At 38.9% G+C, this 17,633-nt stretch overlaps 1 protein-coding gene across 5 annotated transcripts in view; it reads left to right on the forward strand.

The window, feature by feature from the left end:
• Window positions 1-17,633, forward strand: part of DNAH11 (dynein axonemal heavy chain 11) — a 364,135-nt gene that overhangs the window by 246,401 nt on the left and 100,101 nt on the right. For 3 of the 5 annotated variants that reach the window (XM_081536384.1, XM_081536385.1, XM_081536388.1), the window contains 2 exons: window positions 1,129-1,263; window positions 5,546-5,716. In XM_081536384.1, coding sequence (XP_081392510.1) covers window positions 1,129-1,263; window positions 5,546-5,716 — 306 coding nt within the window. Of the gene's footprint in view, window positions 1-1,128; window positions 1,268-5,545; window positions 5,717-17,633 lie in introns of all 5 variants that reach the window. The other 2 variants (XM_081536387.1, XM_081536386.1) reach the window with 1 other exon arrangement.

Consider the following 17,633-nt stretch of genomic DNA (forward strand, 5'->3'; position numbering starts at 1 on the left):
CATTTCTCACAATTTTTGCATTATTTCATATGTAAATCTTAAATATGATATATATTTTTTAAAAGAAGTACTACTTTAATGATATAAGTTAAATAATAATGTAATAATTGGGTCATAGACAAATACTGACAGTCTCTATAAATAGGGTATGTTCTACAAATTTGATTATTAAAGTCTCTTGGAATTTTGCACATATTTATAAGCACAGTGTTAAAAATCTCATTTAGGACTGTTAGAACTTGCAGGTAGCAAGATGCTATACTAGGGAGTCTCCCAAGTATTTGCTCCCTTAGTCAAGTCTCCTTTAGCTGTACAAACTAGAAACCCACTTAGGAAACCTTAAGCCAAAATGGAGACCAGGAATACTCATGGCACTCTGAGGGAAAAAAATTGTGTGACTTGGTCTCTGGAGGAACAAGATCCAGGAAGTGGGAAGCTGTCAAGAACGTGTTTAGGGCCATGTGACTTCTCCCCTTGCTACCTTTTCATTCTTTCTCTTTCTCTGGAATGGTTTCTCCTGCTTTCCTGTGCCCCTGGTGAAAGATGGTCCCTCCCTAAATGAAGCCCTCCCAAATATACACATCTTCCAGGTCTTTTAATGCTGAAGACAGTGACATACCTCAGTTTTGCAATCCCAAGTTTCCAGAAGAGAAAATCTGGTTGGCCAACCCAGGCCAGGGTACTGAGATCTAAAGGGGCTCAATAATTAACACGCCTCTTCATTGCCTGAATTATGGACCAATGAGAAGTGGAAAGAGAAGTCAGCAGAGTGAACAGAAAGGTGACCTTCATCATTAATATAGGGAAGCTGAGGCTTAGGCACGAGTGAGGGGACTGGGCACTCAGAGTGTATTAGAGTCAGCAGGGCACGTCCACTTGTCCAGATCGCTGTCTGCACTCTGCCCAGTGTGGGAGGAAGAGAGAAAGACTGCATGGTTGCCCTGATGCATTTATTATCACCAACCTTTCATCTTCTCCCAAAACGTATGTGTGCTCAAGGGGCAAAGGAGGGAAGGAAGTTTGTTTCATTTACCTTAAGGTAACAGGAGTTTTAAGATAGTTGTAATGTTTGCATTTTACCTAAAAATAGCTCAGAAGTTAATTTTGACTCTTTTTTTTTTTTTTAAGGATTTGAATCGAAATCTGAGCAGACTCAGAGATTCATTTGAAAAGGCAATAGCAGAGAAAGTTCGCTGTCAAGAAGAGGTGAACCAAACCAACAAAACTATTGAACTAGCCAACAAACTTGTGAGGGAACTTGAGGTGAGTTAACCTTTTCTTCCAAAATTCTAATCAAAATATTAAGAATCAGCTTTGGGGGATTTTATCCTTATTTGCTCTCAACAATGACTGACTAAACATGGAATCAACAACAAAAAGGGGAATAAGACTCATTTATACTGGACAAGGGGGCAGGAACTTGAGAGTGCCTGCTGATGGGTATGTGTTTCTCTATTGTGTGAGAGAATTAAAATTATCTAAATAATTTCAGATAAAAAATTATCTAAATAATCTAAAATTATTTGGGATGATGACACGAATCTTTGAATATATTAAAACCCACTCAACTGAAGATTTGAAAGGGTGAATTTCGTGATATATGAATCTCAAAACTCTTATTTTTAAGTGCTACCTAAAAATATAGAATCGCAGTATTAGACATGCATCTAGCTGAAGGCACTAGAAACGTTGCTTCACAGTGGCTTAAACAGAAGGGAGTTTATTTTTCACATATTAAAAAAAAATTGCAGAGGTAGGCCATTATCATTGTCATTTCGGGGAATGAGTGATCAGACCCCTGACTTGTCTGCAGCCTTCTGCTGCTGTCAGAGCACGTGTCTCTTCACCCTCACATATTTTACAGCCATGTGCCAGATGGATGCTACTCCTTCAGGTTCAGGCAGGAGAGAAGAATATGTAGCAGCTAGATTTTTCTCCTTTTATAACAAAAACAAGTTTTCTGCTTAAGGCAGCCCCTTAAGCAGACTTACCTAAAGCACTTGTTTGTTTAGCCAGAACTAGAGTGACCATGGATAGATGCAAAGAAGGCAGGGAATGTGGGAAATAGGGTGATCATAATCGACTTAGCCAGTTCATCCCAGGGCACTGGACACAGTAACAGTCTTTTCAGAATCAGAGTTCTCTCACCAAGAAAGGAGAAATGTAAGTTAGGATGGCTGAGGCTGGCCTAATTTCTTATAAGTAGACTTTTAACAATCTAATTTAAATTTACTACAAATTTAAACCCATTATCCCTCTGAAACTCATAGTTTATTATATGTAAACTCACTCCTCCTTCTGCTAGATCCACTCTCTCTGTTCAGTCTCAATAACTGCTTGTCTTTTCTTCTAGTTGTTATGGCCCAAAGCTCTAGAATCCCTCTTGACTTACTGCTTTCTTCCTCACACCCATATTCAGTCCAGCAGCATACTGTCCTGGCTCGCCCTTCAGAATCCATTCAGAATCCCAGCATTCTCAGCACCTTCACCTCTCCAAGCTGGTCCAGGCCTCCAGCATCTCCCCGCTGGAGCATCGCCCTAGCCTCCACCATTACCCTCAGGGTCCGCACCCGTTAGAGCCGCTCAGTGATGTTGTTAGAAAAACTAAGTCCACTCATGTTACTGCTCTCTCAGAATTCTCCAATAACTAGTTGTCTCACTCAAAATATAGTCCAGAGGCTTTGCCAGGCCTGCAGGACCCTCCATGATCTGGCTCCTGGATATCTCTGTCCTCCATTCTGCCACCTTCTGCCCTGCTCCATCCTCACCAGGCAGCTCACTCTTCCTCACCCTGCCAGTCCCTCTCCTACCCCATGGCCTTTGCCTTTTTCCTCCATGTGACTGACACTTTTCCAGGCAATGATATTACTGGGTCCCATACTTCCTTCAGGTATCTGCCAGAAGTTCTCCTTATTACATGATTTTCTCTGACCTCCCTTTGTTAAAAAACATGCGCCTTGCCCCTTATATACATACACACACACACACATACACGAATACACACATGCACGCACACACCACTCTATAGATCTTTTTTTTTGCCACTTTATTTTTTTAATTGAAGGATAATTGCTTTACAGAATTTTGTGGTTTTTCTGTCAAACATCAAGAATCAGCCATAGCACCCTATAAATGTTTTTATTTCCTCTGCTTTACTATTTATTCATAGTATGTGTCATCATATGACACACACACTTGTATACATGCATGTATGAACATATATACATTTTTTGTGGTCTTTTTCCCCTAACTAGACTATGAGCTCTCAAAAGCAGGAAAATTCATTTGTTTCCTGCACTGCTTGATCCCAAACATATAGAATAGTCCCTGGACTATTAGATAGATATTTGTTGAATGAATGAATGGGTGAGTTTGGGAAGAACTCCTGTGTTGAAAAAAACTTCTGGAGCCCTTTGAAGATTCATTTTTCTTAGATCCGTTGAGAAATTATGCAAGCTTCTAGTAGAGTTTATACCTGCTTCCATTTGAAGTGATAAGATTTAGGCAGTGTGAAGGGTTTACCATTTATAAGGTACCTATGGAAAAGAGGAAGTGCCATTTAATTAGACTTACTTGAAGTAGAGAATGTCTGAAAGTTTTATCAAGGGAAAAACAGGCCTTGTATCTTGCTACCTTGTATCTCTAGCACACAGCAATGTCTTCCAAAGTCTTTATTTATTCATGATGATTTAGATTATGATTTAGAAAAGGAGAGGAAAAATGGCTGAATAATGTTAACTAACAAAAAATACATATATGTATATATGTATATTTTTAAAAGATTAATTGAAGATGTCAGACCTTTTCCTTTGAGGATAAATTCTTACTGACTAGAACAGGAGACAGTTAACTTCTGAAAAACACCAAGACTGATGATTTTGTCTATATAACATTGACCTGGAAGCTATAGTCTCAACCATTCAGACTAATAAATCAGGCAATTTATATTTAATCATTAACTAACTCCAGAGCTAACAGCTGTTCAAAATTAGAAATGGGTCACCCCAGCCAGGATGACATTACAGGCAATCTATAATGCATTAGAATAAAATTATAGTGATTTTTAACTGTCTAGAAATTTATTACAGGACATGTTCCAATTCTTAAACCCTTGTTAGCCAGTGTCAGTAATGATTTATGTTGCGTGGGTGGTATAGTGAAATTATTGACGATTTCAATCGCCGATAAGTCTACGTTTAGTAAATCTTCAAGTTTCAAAGCTGTTTTGGAGAATGAGGTGGGTGCCCTTTATTGTTTATCATTTACTAACCAAAGACAACAAAGTTGGAGGGAAGGCAAATGAGAGATTCTTCTTCAAAATTAATGGATATATTATCTATAGCTGAGGAAGGAAAGTAATGAATTCTATAAAGAAGGCAAGGGAGTTGAAGTTGCCTAGTGTTTAATTATAGAGCTAACTTGGAGTGATCTTTACCGAGCAAAGCAGACTATCTTAAAATAGATTTCATAACCGTTGTCACCTGCTAGTTTCATTACCTCAGTGCTGAGGGTATTGTGATGGCTTGCAGGGAGCTAGTATTGCAATTTGCTCTGACATAAATTATTTTTGCTTTCTGTGGTCTCCCCTCTTTCATGAGTAAAGCTGAATTCTTCCAGAGGGTTCTTCATTGTTTTTGCCAACATTTTGCTGGTTTTACTTCTGCAGCTCCTATTAATTTACATATTCTTAGAATGTGGTATTAAATTTTAGCATGCATTGAAACCAGATGAATTAGTGAAGTGTCCTGCAGTTCAGTCAATCCATAGATATTTATTGCAGTTTTATTCAAATCCAATATTAAGGGCTCTACATACTTAACCTGGAAATCAGATTTTAAATGTCTAGTCATGTAGATAGGAGTTGAACAGCATCCTTTGAGCATACTGTCTTCAAAGCTAGTGAATCCTTCTAGTTTCCTTCTTTTTACATGGGCTGTAAGTTGTTCCACTGATTGAGTAATTATATTGCAGAAATAACCCACATTTAGTAACTACCAGCACTATTCTTTAATTAATAGAATTCTAGTAAGATGGCTCTTTTAAGCTTTATGTTTTAAATGATTAACATAACTAGTATTTGTCACTTTCCATTTTCTATAATCCTCCCATGGCTGGTATGTTTAAGAGGATGTTTGCCGAGGGAGGTATAGTACCATTGCTGAAAAGCAAAAATGATGGTGAACAGCCAAGCTGCCATGAAAATCCAATGTCAGTCAGGCTTGGCCGCAGCTCTTGGTCCTGTACGTGGAGAGGGACAAGAGAGTGACCATCAGCCTTTTAAGAAGGACGTCAAGCGTAACTGAAGAGTTAGGGCATCCAACAAAAAGAGGATGTTAAAGATCTAATGTCATATTCCCATAAATGTCACTGACGAGAGAATGAGAGTGCCTTCATAATACTGGGTTCACATGAATGAATGATCAGCATAGTTATACCACCCAGTCATGTTCTGTTCCTTCTCAAGGCTGTGCAGAGTGACCTAGACTTAAACCGAGGTATAAGGTAATTACATTAAATGTTTCTTGAGTTGCTCCTCACTTTGCAGTCAGAGAAGATTCGCTGGGGCCAGTCTATTAAATCCTTTGAAGCTCAAGAGAAGACGCTCTGTGGAGATGTTCTCCTTACGGCAGCATACGTGTCTTATGTGGGATCCTTTACACAACAGTATCGCCAGGAACTGGTGGACTGCATGTGGGTTCCCTTTCTTCAAGAGAAGGTAAGCTCAGTCCCTAAACTGGGCCACATTTGGAAGCGTCACACTGAAATTTCGGTAACTAAAACAGTGTATGTTCCAGACATTTTTGTACCTCTGTAGTCTCAAATGACTGGAAATTCTAGTATTGTAGGAAGTCTTTCCTGTGTGTTGCAGTTTTCTTGTTATAATGATAGTTTCAACAGGGAGGTGGAAAATAGAAAAATTATTTGTATGAACTATAGGGGTATAGTTGGAAGTCTGCTTTTAACGAAACTGTTAACTGAAATCAAATTTGGAATATCATGTGCGCATACAGGGTGAAACTTTTTTGTTACGAATATCACAGGTTACTGAAGATTTTTTTAATGACTACTTTCAGATGAAAAGTGTAACACTTTGTATGTAAGTATAAAAATAGCTTACTTTGAATTTGAAAATTCACCCATAAGCAAAATGAAAGCATAGATTCGGGAGATTTCAGATCGTCTAGTTTAAGATTATCATTGTACAAAGGAGAAACAGAGACGGGGAAGTTTAAATGACTTGGTAAGGTCATAAAAGATAGGAAACCAGACCACTGCTTTCCAGGCCACTGTTTCCTATGGTGCATTGTGTTATCTCCACAGTTTGTTGTGATCCACACAGTCAGAGGGTTTGGCATAGTCAATAAAGCAGAAGTAGATGTTTTTCTGGAACTCTCTTGCTTTTTCGATAATCCAACGGATGTTGGCAATTTGATCTCTGGTTCCTCTGCCTTTTCTAAATCTAGCTTGAACATCTGGAAGTTCACGGTTCACATATTGCTGAAGCCTGGCTTGGAGAATTTTGAGCATTACTTTACTACTGTGTGAGATGAGTGCAATTGCGCAGTAGTTTGAGCATTCTTTGGCATTGCCTTTCTTTGGGATTGGGATGAAAACTGACATTTTCCAGTCCTGTGGCCACTGCTGAGTTTTCCTAATTTGCTGACATATTGAGTGTAGCACTTTCACATCATCATCTCTTAGGATTTGAAATAGCTCAGCTGAAATTCCATCACCTCCACTAGCTTTGTTCGTAGTGATGCTTCCTAAGGCCCACTTGACTTCACATTCCAGGATGTCTGGTACTAGGTGAGTGATCACACCATCATGATTATCTTGGTCATGAAGATCGTTTTTGTATTGTTCTTCTGTGTATTCTTGCCGCCTCTTCTTAATATCTTCTCCTTCTGTTAGGTCCATACCATTTCTGTCCTTTCTTGAGCCCATCTTTGCATGAAATGTTCCCTTGGTATCTCTAATTTTCTTGAAGAGATCTCTAGTCTTTCCCATTCTATTGTTTTCCTCTATTTCTTTGCACTGATCACTGAGGAAGGCTTTCTTATCTCTCCTTGCTATTCTTTGGAACTCTGCATTCAAGTGGATATATCTTTCCTTTTCTCTTTGCCTTTTGTTTCTCTTCTATTCACAGCTATTTATAAGGCCTCCTCAGACAACCATTTTGCCTTTTTTCATTTCTTTTTCTTGGGGATGGTCTTGAGCCCTGCCTCCTGTACATTGTTATGAACCTCCATCCATAGTTCTTCAGACATTCTGTCTATCAGATCTAAAATCCCTTGAATCTATTTGCACTTCCACTGTATAATCGTAAGGGATTTGATTTAGGTCATACCTGAATGGTCTATTGGTTTTCCCTACTTACTTCAATTTAATTCTGAATTTGGCAATAAGGAGTTCATGATCTAAGCCACAGTCAGCTCCTAGTTCTTGTTTTTGCTGACTGTATAGAACTTCTTCATCTTTGGCTGCAAAGAATATAGTCAATCTGATTTCCGTATTGACTGTCTGGTGATGTTCATGTGTAGAGTCTTCTTTTGTGTTGTTGGAAGAGCGTGTTTGCTATGACCAGTGTGTTGTCTTGGCAAAACTCTATTAGCCTTTGCCGTGTTTCATTCTGTACTCCAAGGCCAAATTTGCCTGTTATTTCAAGTATTTCTTGACTTCCTACTTTTGCATTCCAGTCCTCTGTAATGAAAAGGACATCTTTTTGGGGTGTTAGTTCTAAAAGGTCTTGTAGGTCTTCATAGAACCATTCAACTTCAGCATTTTCAGCATTCCTGGTCAGGGCATAGACTTGTATTACTGTGATATTGAATGGTTTGCCTTGGAAATGAACAGAGATCATTCTGTTGTTTTTGAGATTGCATCCTAGTACTGCATTTCAGACTCTTTTGTTGACCTTGATGGCTCCTCCATTTCTTCTAAAGGAATCCTACCCACAGTAGTAGATGTAATGGTTATCTGAGTTAAATTCACCCATTCTAGTCCATTTTAGTTCTCCAATTCCTAAAATTTTAATGTTTACTCTTGCCATCTCCTGTTTGACCCCTTCCAATTTGCCTTGATTCATGGACCTAACATTCCAGGTTCCTATGCTGTATTGCTCTTTACAGCATCAGACTTTACTTCCATCACCAGTCACATCCACAACTGGATGTTGTTGTTGCTTTGGCTCCATCTTTTCATTCTTTCTAGAGTTATTTCTCCACTGATCTCCAGTAGCATATTGGGCACCTACCAACCTGAGGAGTTCATCTTTCAGTGTCCTGTCTTTTTGCCTTTTCATACTGTTCATGGGGTTCTCAAGGCAAAAATACTGAAGTGGTTTGCCATTCCTTTCTCCAGTTGACCACGTTTTATCAGAACCCTACACCATGAGCCATCCGTCTTGGGTAGCTCTACAAGGCATGGCTCATAGTTTCATTGAGTTAGACAAGGCTGTGGTCCATGTGATCAAATTGGTTAGTTTTCTGTGATTGTGGTTTTCATTCTATCTACCCTCTGAAGGAGAAGGATAAAAGGCTTATGGAAGTTTCCTGATGGGAGAGATTGACTGAGGGGGAAATTGGGTCTTGTTCTGATGGGGGGGTGCCATGCTCAGTAAATCTTTAACCCCATTTTCTGTTGATGGGCGGGGTTGTGTTCCCTCCCTATTATTTGACCTGAGGCCAAACTATGGTGGAAGTAAGGGCTAGATATGTAAATGAAGGCTAGATATGGAAGTGAAGAACCTGCTTTAATCAACTGAGATAACACAGTTCAGTTCAGTGGCTCAGTCACATCCACTTTTGTGACTCCATCCTGTCCGTCACCAACTCCCGGAGTTTACCGAAACTCATGTTCATTGAGTCAGTGATGCCATCCAACCATCTCATCCTCTGTCGTCCCCTTCTCCTCCTGACTTCAATCTTTCCCAGCATCAGGGTCTTTTCAAATGAGTCAGTTCTTCCCATCAGGTGGCCAAAATATTGGAGTTTCAGCTCCAACATCAGTCCTTCCAATGAACACTCAGGACTGATCTGCTTTAGGATGGACTAGCTGGATCTCCTTGCAGTCCAAAGGACCCTCAAGAGTCTTCTCCAACACCACAGTTCAAAAGCATCAATTCTTTGGTGCTCAGCTTTCTTTATAGTCCAGTTCTCATATCCATACATGACTACTGGAAGAACCATAGCCTTGACTAAATGGACCTTTGTTGGCAAAGTAATGTCTCTGCTTTTTAGTATGCTGTCTAGATTGGTCATAACTTTCCTTCCAAGGAGTAAGCATCTTTTAATTTCATCTGCAATCACCATCTGCAGTGATTTGGAGCCCCAAAAAATACAGTCAGCCACTGTTTCCACTGTTTCCCCATCTATTTGCCATGAAGTGATGGGACTGGACACCATGATGTTGGTTTTCTGAATGTTGAGCTTTAAGCCAACTTTTTCACTCTCCTCTTTCACTTTCATCAAGAGGCTCTTTAGTTCTTCTTCACTTTCTGCCATCAGGGTGGTATCATCTGCATATCTGGGGTTATTGATACTTCTCCAGGCAATCTTGATTCCAGCTTGTGTTTCTTCCAGCGCAGCATTTCTCATGATGTACTCTGCATATAAGTTAAATAAGCAGGGTGACAATATACAGCCTTGACGTACTCCTTTTCTTATTTGGAACCAGTCTGTTGTTCTATGTCCAGTTCTAACTGTTGCTTCCTGACCTTAGGACATCCTACATCCCTCTGTATATTTGTGTTCTTTGTTGGTAATTATGCCTCAGTTTTCACAATAGCTGTTTTCATGACATAAAGACATGCCAATGGAATTTCTGCAAATTAAATATTTTGGGAAAAGTGTCTCATAATAATTGTAAAAGAAAAATCCTTTTGTAACTAAGTTATTTAATGTATCTGGGGTATCAAGCCATATTTTTATAAGGAAGATTTTTTTAAAAGATGCTATCTATATTACTCCCTGAATTTCGGAGGTTTTCTCTAAGTATTTCTGCCATAAAATTGTCCTTTTTATGTAAGAGGATAAAGCAGTCTGCTAATTTTGTCCACCTCGTACTGCGTTGTGAGTTTCAGAAGGTGTCAGCTATCAAATTCTTCTTTTTTCCTCTATCTCATGTTCTCCAAACTTTAATCTTCTCAGTGGATATCTTGGTCTGAGTCACCCAATGACTACTTAAGATGAATGATTGTCATCACTTGTGGTCCTCTCTGCATTTTCCATCATTGATAAAATGTTCTCATTCTTTCCAAAATTATAAGGAAATTCACTTCCTGATATGCAAGGCTTTGAACTTCACAGTGTCTTCTTGTTACAATTATTCTTCTCTTTGAATCATGTAATAGTATCAATAGCATGAACTTAGGCTATCAGTCACTTTACATTTTTTAAATTGAAAACTTGCCTTCTCAAATTTAAGTTTTAAAATTGATGTTTAATTGCTGGTATTGCATCACTTGGGCTTCCCTGGTGATTCATTGGTAAAGAATTTGCCTGCCAATTCAGGAGACGTGAGTTTAATCTCTGCGTCAGAAAGATCGCTGGAGGAAGAAATGGCGACCCACTTCAGTATTCTTGCCTGGGAAATCCCATGGACAGAGGAGCCTTGTGGGCTACAGTCTATGGGGGGTCACAAAACAGTTGAACACAACTTAGCATCTAAAAACAAGAGGAAATCACATCATTTAGTGTATGTGTTTCTGGTAAGTTTCCCATCAACTTGTATTTTCCCATTTACTTAAAATTCCAAATATGGAGTTCCATGAAGGTAAAATTTTGTTGTGAAGAGTAAGATTAATTGGCTTATCCAAACTGTCTAAACTCTTTAAACATATAGCCAAAGCAAAAATGATAATTTTCTGATGCTGTACGTTAAGAAAACATTTACTTTTAACTACAGGCCTGTGTTTCTCTGTGGGCCCACAATTCTCAGGACTCCATGTCTATTTTCAGGCGTCTCAACACTCTCTGCTTGTCTCTTGAGTACACAGGCACCAGGCCAGCTGAGAAATAGATCCTCAAACATGACCAGCTCATTCTCACTCATCTCTGGGAAGAGCTGTGTGCTAAAGGAAGAAAGAGATTTCAGGTTGTATAAATGACATCCTTTTGGAAGAGATTTTTTTGTCTATAAGACTCCTGGCAGAAAATGCTATATAAAACCTAAAAAATGTTTGTTCTATAGAATAGAGGTTTCCAGTTTCTCAGTTCAGTCGCTCAGTTGTGTCTGACTCTTTGCGACCTCATGGACTGTAGCAGACCAGGATTCCCTGTCCATCAACAACTCCCAGAGCTTGCTCAAACTCATGTCCATCAAGTCAGTGATGCCATTTGAACTACTTATTTTATACTCCTTCTAGATTCAGTCACAGCAAAGTGGAAGGATAATCACATCTATATGAACATGTGCCAGGGTTCAAGAGGAGCTGAAATTGTTTATTCATGTTAATGTTTTTTTGATGAATTTTTCCTCATCAGTGTTGCCTCATCCTGCCTTTCCAAGAAGCAACTCCTCATCCTGCTCCACAGTATATAGGGTATTTGCTAGAGCTCCTTACTCTCCTGAGTGTCTCTGGCTTGTCATTTTGACTTGGGTATCCTGGGGATTTTGACAGTTCATAAATTAGCCCACCAACAAATGACTACTCTTTGTGTCCTTTTAAACAATCTCTAAGCTAAGCATGTCATTTATTAACAACCTGTGTACATATTTAAGGTAGCCTTAGAGAGAACTCTTATAAAGTAAGTCCGCAATCCTTAATGCATTCCTAGAAATGAAGACTGTGTATTCTAAATGCATCAAAACTCCAAAATCTAATAAACAAATTTAACTCAAAGTCAGAATTTCAAGAGGAGTTATATTTTAACTTGACCCAGAGATTCTAAAGTTTTCTGGAAGAATATATTTTCAACAACACCAATGTAATTTTGGAATCAAACAGTAAGAGGACACTTGGACTTCACAGTATTAAAATATTTTCGAAAGCTAAAGTAATTACAACAACGTGGGTCTTCAAGGGAAATAGAAAACTAGAATAGAGATCAGAGTCATTTAAGGATGCAGAGATATTTGATATATTTAATATATGATGATGTGCAAATGCAAGTGCATCTATCACCTCCTAACATTTCTACTAATATACCATCTTTCCTCCTGATACTTCTATTCAGGGCCAGCCATTTGGGTAATGTACTAGTTTTCATCCCCTTTCCTTTCCTTGAGGACAATTCAAGACAAATTCTCCCCTTTCTGTTGTCTTCAATTTTCCTATCTGGACTGATTCATTACTACATCATTCCCACTAGCACTCGAACATGTAGTTATTTCTCTCATTAAAAACAAATATATCTGCACATTTCTCTCAACTCTCCATGCCCCTCAAGCTACTCCATTTCTCTGCTCTCATTTACAGTCATCACTTCAGAAGAGGAATGGATATTCACTGTCTCCACATCCTTCCTCCATATTTCTAAGTCACTCCAGACAGACTTTCATCCCTACCATGCCACCAAAATGCCTATTATCACATTGCTAAGTTGAGTGGTTCTTTTTCTTTCTCATCATACTTGACTGAATTTGATGCAGTGGATCACTCCATCCTCCCAACAATATTTGATTCTCTTGAATCACCCTCCCTTCACCTTCCACATAACCCCACTGGTCAGTTTTTCTCAGACTTCTTGATTTTTTTTCTTCCCCACCCTGCCCCAGTGGCTCAGACGGTAAAGAATCCGCCTGCAATGCGGGAAACCTGGGTTCGATCTCTGGGTTGGGAAGATCCCCTGGAGGAGGGTATTCTTACCTCGAGAATCCCCATGGACAGAGGAGCCTGGTGGGCTGCAGTCCATGGGGTCACAAAGAGTCGGACATGACTGAGCGACAAAGCACACACACCTGCCCCAATCTCTTAATGTTGAAATGACCTACACTTCAGTCTTTGAGCTGCTTCTTAGCTAGGTTCATGACTTTAAATGTCACCTGGACCCCACTAACTCCCAAATGTATACCTGCAGCCAGACAATGGCATCTTCACTTCTGTGTCTGAAAGATGTCTCAAATGTAGAACATCCAAACTGAATTCCTAATCTTCCCCATAAAACTTCTACTCAAGTGTTCCCGATTTGTTTAATGGTAGGTCTATCCTTGTGTTAGCTCAGGCTAAAAGACTTTGGAGTCACTTTGATGTCAGTCTTTTTCTGACACCCACATCCAATCTATCTAGGAAATTCTGTGGGCTGTACCTTTAAAATATATTCAGAATCTGACCACTTTTCAACACCTTCACTGCTTCCATCCTGAGCCAAGCCATCAGCTTCCTCTTCAGTTACTGTGAAAACTTTCTAACTGGTTTCCTTGCTTCTATTTTTGTTGCCTCTCTCCAAATCAGATCTCAACATATCAGCCAGTGTGATATGATGCAAGTCAGATTAAGTAACTTTTTTTTCTAAAATCCTTCTGTTGACTTCCCACTGCCCTTAGAGCAAAAGCTAGAAACCCTGCAGATGCTTATAAAACCCTCAGTGATTTGGCCCCATTATAGTAAGTCTCTTACATACGAACCTTCAAGTTGCAAACTTTCAAAGATGTGAATGTACATTTGTTCCATCAACGTAAGGCATGCAGCTTGCTCTCTGTCTCCTATTGCTGACAGTCCTTCAGCTCTACCATCTCCCACCTCCTCTACATACTCCAGTCAATAACTCTTCTTTCCTGTTCACTTGATGCCAGCCCCTGTATGCCAATTGTTTTACTGTACTTCTATACTTTTTCAAGGTACTTTAAGATTAAAAGAACATTTTCTTATGTGTGTGTTTTTTTAATGTATCATTTGTGTCAAAATTATTATAAACCTATTACAGTACAGTGCTACATAGCCAATTGTGTTAGTTGGGTAGATAGGCTAACTTTGTTGGACTTAGGAGCCAAGTGGACTAATGACTGTGCTCTCAAAATAGAACTCATTCATGTGTAGGGGACCTACTATATCTCCCTGTAACTCACTTTCTGTAATTCCTTTCCTCACTCATCTGCTCTGGTCACACTGGGCCATCTTCCGTGAATTTACCACATATGCTCCAGCCTCAGGCCCTTTGCACTAGCTGTTTCCTCTGTCTTGAACTGTTTACACTTAGGACATAGTTGCCCCACTCACTTCCATCAACTGGCTCTTTGTTCAAACAGGAAGCAAATAAGGTGTTCTGGTATTCCCAGCTCTTGAAGAATTTTCCACAATTTCTTGTGATCCGCACAGCCAAAGGCTTTAGAATAGTCAATGAAGTAGAAGTAGATGTTTTTCTGGAATTCCCTTCCTTTTTCTGTTATCCAACAGATGTTGGCAATTTGATCTCAGGGTTCCTCTGCCTTTTCTAAATCCAGCTTGTACATCTGGAAGTTCTTGATTCATGTACTGTTGAAACCTAGCTTGAAGGATTTTGAGCATTATCTTGCTAGCTTGTGAAATGAGTGTAATTGTTTAGTATTTTGAACATGGCATTGCCCTTCTTTGGGACTGGAATGAACACTGACCTTTTCCAATCCTGTGGCTACTGCTAAGTATTCCTAATTTGCTGGCATATTGAGTGCAGCACTTTCACATCATCATATCTTAGGATGTGAAATAGCTCAGCTGGAATTCTGTCACCTCCACTAGCTTTGTTCATAGTGATACTTCCTAAGGCCTGCTTGACTTCACACTTCAGGATGTCTGGCTCTAGGTAAGTGATCACACATTCATGATAATCTGGGTCTTTAAGACTTTTTTGGTATAGTTCTTCTGTATATTCTTGTCACCTCTTCTTAATCTCTTCTGCTTCTATTAGGTTCGTACTGTTTCTGTCCTTTATCATGCCCATACATGCATGAAATGTTCCCTTGGTATCTCCAATTTTCTTGAAAAGATCTCTAGTCTTTCCCATTCTATTGTTTTCCTCTGTTTCTTTGAATTGTTCACTTAAGACGGCCTTCTTATCTCTCTTTGCTATTCTCTGAAACTCTGCATTCAGTTGGCTATATCTTTCCCTTTCTACGTTGCCTTTTGCGTCTCTTTTTTTCTCAGCTATATGTAAGACCTCCTCAGACAACCATTTTGCCTTATTGCATTTCTTTTTCTTGGGGATGGTTTTGGTCACTGCCTCCTATACAATGCTAAGAACCTCTGTCCATAGTTCTTCAGGTATTCTGTCAGATCTAATCCCTTGAATCTATTTGTCACTTCCACTATAATCGTAAGGGATTTGATTTAGGTCATACCTGAATGGTCTATTGGTTTTCCCTACTTTCTTCAATTTAAGTCTGAATTTGGCAATAAGGAGTTCATGATCTGAGCCACAGTCAACTCCTGGTCTTGTTTTTGCTGACTGTATAGAGCTTCTCCATCTTTGGCTGCAAAGAATATAATCAGTCTGATTTTTGTATTGACCATCTGGTGATGTCCACGTGTAGAGTTGTCTCTTATGTTGTTGGGAGATGGTGTTTTCTATGACCAGTGTGTTCTCTTGGCAAAACTCTATTAGCCTTTGCTCTGCTTCATTTTGTACTCCAATGCCAAATTTGCCTATTACTCCAGGTAACGCTTGACTTTCTATTTTGCATTCCAATCCCCTGTGATGAAAGGACATCTTTTAGGGGAGTTAGTTCTAAAAGGTCTTGTAGGTCTTCATAGAACCATTGGACTTCAGCTTTTTCGGCATTAGTAATTGGAAAATAGAAGTAGTTTACTGTGATGTTGAATGGTTTATCTTGGAAACAAACTGAGATTATTTGTCCATTTTGATATTGTACCCAAATGATGATATGCCTTTGCTGTGACTTTTAAATAATATTTACTAAATAAATATTTACTCAGTAAAGGATCCACATGCAATGCAGGAGATCTGAGTTCAGTCCCTGGGTTGGGAAGATCCTCTGGAGGAGGAAATGACAACCCACTCCAGTATTCTTGCCTGGAGAATCCCATAGACAGAGGAGCCTGATTGGCTACAACCCACGGGGTTGCAAAGAGTTGGACATGACTGAGCAACTAAGCACACACTGTGTTTCAGACTCCTTTGCTGTCTATGAGGGCTACTCCATTCCTTCTAAGGAATCATTGCCCACAGTAGTAGATATAATTGTCATCTGAGTTAAATTTGCCCATTCCCATCCATTTTAGTTCACTGATTGCTAAAATGTCCACGTTGTCTCTTGCCTTCTCCTGTTTGACCACTCTAATTTACCTTGATTCATGGACCTAACATTCCAGGTTCCTATGCAATATTGTTCTTTACAGCATCGGACACATTACTTTCACCACCAGATACATCCACAACTGGGCATCATTTACACTTTGGCTCAGCCTCTTCATTCTTTTTGGAGTTATTTCTCCACTTTTTCCCAGTAGCATATTGGACACCTACCAACCTGGCACGCTGCTCTTCCGGTGTCATATCTTTTCGCCTTTTCATACTGTTCATGGGTTTCTCAAGGCAAGAATACTACAAATTCCTAGATGTGATTACAACCTTTATCCCTCAGCATGCCTCATTCTACTCTATTTTTTCCACTATAGCATCTATTACTTGCTAATACATTGCTTTGTTATGGTTAACATCTTTCCTCTCCCCCAGAAAAAACATAAGATCCATGGAAGCAAGTATTTTGTGTATTTCGTTCACTACTCTATCCTAGAATGGTGCCTGGAACATTGTAGGTGTTCAGTATTTTTTTTTCATTGAGAGATAATTTATACACCTTATGATTCACCCATTTAAAGCATACGATTCAGTGGTGTTTAGTGTATTCACACAACTGTGCAGCTCTCATCACAGTAAATTCTAGAGCATTTTCACCATTCTCAGTGTAAACCCCATACTCATTAGCTGTCACCCACAATCCCCCAATCCTTACTGGGCATAGACAACCATTAATCTATTTCATATATCTATAAATTTGCCTGTTCTGAACATGTCATATGAATGAACATATGTGATATTTTATGACTGACTTCTTTCACTTAGCATGTTTTTAAGATTCATCCATGATATAACCTGTATCAGTATTTTATCCCTTTCTATGACTGAATAATATTCCTTATTATTGGAATATAAATGTGGATATATCACATTTCATTTATCCATTCATCCATTGATGGTTATTTGGGTTGTTTCTACTTTTTGATTATTATGAATAATGTGGCTATAAACAGTTGAATTATTCATGTACAAGTTTTTGTGTGTGGATACGTTTTGTTCTCTTTGATATATACCTAGGAGTGGAATTTTCTGAGTTGTATGGTAACTCTGTATTTAATCTTTGACAAACTACCAGCCTTATCAGTACATATTTTAGAATAAATGTATGCTTAAATGTGTATTTCAGATCAGTGGGGGAAGTAATAGATTATTCAATAAATAGTGATAGCTCAACTCACCAACTATTTGGGCTGAAATATAGTTAGGGCTCCCCTTTATGGTTTCATGGGAAATAAAAAGAGTTCCAAATGATTTAAGTATTAGAATGTTAAATAACTTAAAATGTAGGTGAACTGTACAGTTATAAATCAGAAATTGTAGATAAACATTACAGAATCAGTGAGGGGCCATATTATAACCCCTATGTAATAAGCTGAGAAAAGAAATGTGAACTTAATC

Source organism: Giraffa tippelskirchi, chromosome 10 (genome assembly GCF_054371585.1).
Source record: "Giraffa tippelskirchi isolate mGirTip1 chromosome 10, T2T-mGirTip1v1.2.pri, whole genome shotgun sequence".
In the NCBI taxonomy this organism is placed as follows: domain Eukaryota; kingdom Metazoa; phylum Chordata; class Mammalia; order Artiodactyla; family Giraffidae; genus Giraffa; species Giraffa tippelskirchi.